This window comes from Hyalella azteca, unplaced genomic scaffold (assembly GCF_000764305.2).
Source record: "Hyalella azteca isolate HAZT.00-mixed unplaced genomic scaffold, Hazt_2.0.2 contig7624, whole genome shotgun sequence".
NCBI lineage: Eukaryota > Metazoa > Arthropoda > Malacostraca > Amphipoda > Hyalellidae > Hyalella > Hyalella azteca.
The window spans coordinates 245,049-250,839 of record NW_025937745.1 but is presented as its reverse complement, the minus strand read 5'-3'; the positions used below and the strand labels follow the sequence as shown (position 1 = coordinate 250,839).

The 5,791-nt window shown below is 45.0% G+C and overlaps 1 protein-coding gene across 1 annotated transcript in view; it reads left to right on the top strand.

The window, feature by feature from the left end:
• The window catches only part of LOC108666510 (mucin-1-like), a 9,576-nt gene extending 8,192 nt beyond the window's left edge, over nt 1-1,384 (top strand). The window contains exon 7 of the mRNA XM_018153395.1: nt 1,049-1,384. Within this exon, the coding sequence (XP_018008884.1) occupies nt 1,049-1,384 (336 nt within the window). The remainder of the gene's footprint in view (nt 1-1,048) is intronic.
• The last annotated feature ends 4,407 nt before the right edge of the window (nt 1,385-5,791 follow it).

Sequence of the window (5,791 nt, the reverse complement as noted above, 5' to 3'; positions counted from 1 at the left end):
CGCATTATGCAGCACTGCTGCACGCTGCAGCATCACGCATTATGCAGCACTGCTGCACGCTGCAGCACCACGCATTATGCTGCACTGCTGCACGCTGCAGCACGACGCATTATGCTGCACTGCTGCATGCTGCAGCACGACGCATTATGCTGCACTGCTGCACGCTGCAGCACCACGCATTATGCTGCACTGCTGCACGCTGCAGCACGACGCATTATGCAGCACTGCTTCACGCTGCTACTTGATTACATTTGAACATCCAATTCATCTTCATCACCAATCATTCACCATTCACCAGTAACGGCATTCACTCTTCAGTGAATGAGCTGTCATTTCAATATGTTCCAATAGGCAAACAGTTTGCAATTAAACTCTCAGTTTGTTTGTGCCTTGAATGTCTTGAATCCTTCTTTCAAGGCGAGGTAATTTAAAGTCTAATTATTTTCTTATTGGCTGCCGAGGACATAATGGCCGCCTTCTCCGCCACGCGCCTATAACCGCTTTGATCTTCGCCTCTGAAAGGAAAATAAATAAAAAATATTATATCACAACCAGAACGCTATTCGAACCCCCCCAAACCCCCAACTTCACCTTCTCTTTTCTACCTCCCCAAGATTTGTATTAAAGTATAGGAAAGATGGGGAGAGGGGATGGTGGAAAGGGTGGAGAAAGGGCTCCCCCTTAACGATATAGGAACCCCTCCTATACCCTCCACTTTATATTGTCCTCACTCCCTCCCCCCACCCCCTTCCCACCTTCGAGACGTCTACATATGGGATGATACGGAGGGAGGGAGGGGTGAGGAGAGGGTGGGTGGAAAATATACCCCTCCAACACGATATACGAACCCCCAACCCCGACTTCCCTTTCCCCTCCTCCGATATATGTACTTAGGGAGGGGGGAGGGGGTGTAGGTCTTGCATGCCTCCATCTTTTCTTCAAAGAAATTCTTTTTTTTCTTTTTAAAGGAGGTTCCGATTTTTGCTTCGGATTGATGATTTGTTTGCATCAAGTGAAGTTGATTTGATGCAAATGTGATGAATGGAAGCGCACCACCAGCGCATCACCAGCGCACTACCAGCGCACCACCAGCGCACCACCAGCGCACCACCAGCGCACCACCAGCGCACCACCAGCGCACCACCAGCGCGCCACCAGCGCATCACCTGCGCGCCACCAGCGCACCACCAGCGCATCACCTGCGCGCCACCAGCGCATCACCAGCGCGCCACCAGCGCATCACCTGCGCGCCACCAGCGCACCACCAGCGCACCACCAGCGCACCACCAGCGCACCACCGGTGCACCACCAGCGCACCACCAGCGCACCACCAGCGCACCACCAGCGCACCAGTCCCCCGAGACACCATCAAAGGCTGCAGTAAATTGGCTTGTCTCCGCGGTTGCGATTGTTGCAGTTTGTGCTTGGCTGATGTTTGTGCTTGGCTGGTGTTTGTGCTTGGCTGCTGTTTGTGCTTGGCTGGTGTTTGTGCTTGGCTGGTGTTTGTGCTTGGCTGCTGTTTGTGCTTGGCTGGTGTTTGTGCTTGGCTGATGTTTGTGCTTGGCTGCTGTTTGTGCTTGGCTGGTGTTTGTGCTTAGCTGGTGTTTGTGTTTGGCTGCTGTTTGTGCTTGGCTGGTGTTTGTGCTTGACTGCTGTTTATGCTTGGCTTCAGTTGTAATTCGTTCTGGGTTTGTGTTTGAGTAAATTAGAATTGTCTTCCTGTTGTTTGTGCTAGCCACTGTTTGTGCTGCATGTGTTTGTGACGCAAGCTGTGTGATCGAATGGGGTGCATACATGAATACTATCAAACACCAGGGCAATTGCACCCCCTCTTTCTCCTCTCACTCCTCCCTTTCCCCGCTCTTAGATCAACCCTCACACCGTTGCATTTCAACCTCACTCCCTCTCACTCCAACCCTCCCCCCTTTCATTTCAACCATCACCCCGGCCCTCTCACTCCAACCCTTACCTCCTTTCATTTCAATCGTATCCCCCTTTCACTCCAACCCCCCTTCCCCATCGCCATCAATCCCTCTCTTACCTTCTTTCTCACAGCCTCTACTACAATACATCCCGAATATATATTCTTCACATTTAATTGAAAAGTTTATCTTGATTGCCTAACATTCATGTAACATTGCGCTTGCACTCTGGCATTCTTTTCAACACTTTTTACTCTTCTATAATTCCTTATTTCTTTCGGACTTCTACCATCTTTCTATCAAACTATGCCTTTTTTAATGTCATTTCCTTTTAAAATTTTCATTTTCCATCGGTTCCTCCTAAATCAATCTCTTAAAATCAAACTTTGACACTCTTTTCCCTCATTTACCTCATATATATCTCCCGCGAACCTAATGTTTAATCCATTAATTACGCATACCACCCATATAACGTATAGCACTCCTACATTCGACCATTAATTACGCATAACACCCATATAACGTATAACACTCTTACATTCGATTTATATAACTCAATTTCACTGTATATATATATACACTTGCGCGTGTATGCGTGATGCCTGAACGCATATATATAGATACTTAATACACTAAGAAAAATGAATGAGAATTTGTTAAAATAGTGAAGCATTTTATCAGTATGTGAGTCAACTAGACCCAGTTTGGCCCTGAGAAAGGTCGTATCAGTGCTACGGGCACGAAATAAGTCGATATATGGCAAAAATGACTCGTCCATTTTCCTGAGTGTACCATGTATATAATCACCACTCACCGAATATATTAAGATTATAGCCCCCGATTCTCCGTATATACAAATCACACTCACAACTTTTAAATAGGCCCCATTCAGAACCCCTTTCACGTATAACGCATTATAAAGCGAGTGAATGAAATTCGTCGTTACAAGTAAAAATGCTGGAGAGATGAAACTTGAAGTTTGAGAATAACGGGTATGATATGGTTATGAATTAATATAAATTATCTCAATTAGTATAATTTGTAATTTTATTAGTAATTAGTAATGTAATTTGTTATTAGTAATGTAATTAGTTGTTAGTAATGTAATTAGTAATTAATAATGCAATTATTAATGAATTAGTATAGATAAATAGTATATTATCTCCATTTGATATAATGGTAAAAATGGTTTAAATCAATGGTAAAAAGTTTATTTAACAATTGTCGTAACTAACGATTACGCGTGCAACAATTTCTAGACTTTCAATTTTAGCAATTGTTAAATTTGAATTTCAGGACGAATATTACAAAGATATATTCTGAAAGTTCAGAAGTCATACTACTTGGAAAAATTTATTAATGACAATTTTGAGAATACTTCAACGATGAATATCACCCATGCTGTATGTAACTGCTGCTTTCTCATCGCATGTATACCTCCCACTCAACTTATGAATATACAGCTCCCTTTGCCGATACATACGTATATATAGCTCCTTTTGCCCATACATATTTATTACTCACACTCTCCTTATGTATATAGCTCCCTCTGCGCGAACATATATACCTCCCACTCACATGTATGTATATAGCTCTCTCTACGCGAACTTATATAGCTCCCTTTGCGCGTACATATATACCTCCCACTCACTTTATGTATATAGCTCCCTCTGCCCATACATATATACCTAACACTCACCTTATTTAAATATATATAGCTCCGTGTACGTGTATATATAGCTCCGTGTGCGCGTATATACGTATATATATATATATAGGATGATTGTCTGCAGCGCCCAGCCAATGGGCGCGCGTGTCTGCGAGGAAGACAATGCCGGGCTCGACCAATGGGCGCCGCGCCTGACGCCCTCACAACAATGGTTGGTCCTCACAACAAAACCTCCTCACAACAATGGTTGGCGCTCACAACAAAGCCTCCTCACTGGCCTTTGTCTGGGCCCAATTATTGCACGTCTTTAGTGAGGGGGTCGGGGGTGATTGGTGGGGTTAAAGGGGGACTGGGATTGGGGTTCAGTATTAAAAGTGATGGAAAGGAATGGTGCACTCAGAATATGATGTGGGTGAGAGTGTCTTTTGAGTGGGTGGCAACAACCATACGTGCGCGTTAATATTAAATACATGAATATTTTTTATGCATCAATATTGCACACGTCAATATTATACGCGCTACGATATCACACACATTAGTACTATACGCGCTTCAATATTGCACACATCAATACTATACGCGCTTCAATATTGCACACGTCAATACTATACGCGCTTCAATATTGCACACGTCAATATTATACACGCTTCAATATTGCACACATCAATATTATACACGCTTCAATATTGCACACATCAATACTATACGCGCTTCAATATTGCACACATCAATACTATACGCGCTTCAATATTGCACACATCAATGTTATACGCGCTTCAATATTGCACACATCAATGTTATACGCGCTTCAATATTGCACACATCAATGTTATACGCGCTTCAATATTGCACACATCAATATTATACGCGCTTCAATATTGCACACATCAATGTTATACGCGCTTCAATATTGCACACATCAATGTTATACGCGCTTCAATATTGCACACATCAATGTTATACGCGCTTCAATATTGCACACATCAATGTTATACGCGCTTCAATATTGCACACATCAATGTTATACGCGCTTCAATATTGCACACATCAATGTTATACGCGCTTCAATATTGCACACATCAATGTTATACGCGCTTCAATNTTGCCGTGTTGCCACTTGCCGTGTTGCCACTTGCCGTGTTGCCACTTGCCGTGTTGCCACTTGCCGTGTTGCCATTTGCCGTGTTGCCACTTGCCGTGTTGCCATTTGCCGTGTTGCCATTTGCCGTGTTGCCACTTGCCGTGTTGCCATTTGCCGTGTTGCCACTTGCCGTGTTGCCACTTGCCGTGTTGCCACTTGCCGTGTTGCCACTTGCCGTGTTGCCATTTGCCGTGTTGCCACTTGCCGTGTTGCCACTTGTCGTGTTGCCACTTGCCGTGTTGCCACTTGCCGTGTTGCCACTTGCCGTGTTGCCACTTGTCGTGTTGCCACTTGCCGTGTTGCCACTTGCCGTGTTGCCACTTGCCGTGTTGCCATTGCCACTTGCCGTGTTGCCATAATCAGTATTTTCGAAAACAGTGTTGACATGGTGCCCGGAAAACACATGACACATTTATAACTTCCACAATATCATGAAACTGGATGAAAATCATAAACATTTTGCTATTAAATGAAGCTTGTGAAACTGAATGTAATGAAACATGAAATAAGTAAAAAAAACTCTTGAAATAAGTAAAACTGGAAGAAGCTCATGAAACATATGACAACTGCTAAAACTATAAAATCAATGGAAATTATGGAAAAATGGAAAACATTATTCCATAATTACTGCACCTACGCCGTGGCGTGATCAGTCCACTTATTACGCCGTGGCGTGATCGCGCCACTTACGCCGTGGCGTGATCGCGTCACTTACGCCGTGGCGTGGTCGCGCCTCGTACGCCGTGGCGTGATCGCGCCACTTACGCCATGGCGTGATCGCGCCACTTACGCCGTGGCGTGATCGCGCCTCATACGCCGTGGCGTGATCGCGCCACTTACGCCGTGGCGTGATCGCGCCTCTTACGCCGTGGCGTGATCGCACCACTTACGCCGTGGCGTGATCGCGTCACTCATGCCGTGGCGTGATCGCGCCACATATGCCGTGGCGTGATCGCGCCACTTACGCCCTGTCTCTTATACACATCTAGATGTGTATAAGAGACAGTGACTGCACTGCAGTGTGCTGACTGCTGTGAGCTGACTGCTGTGAGCTGACTG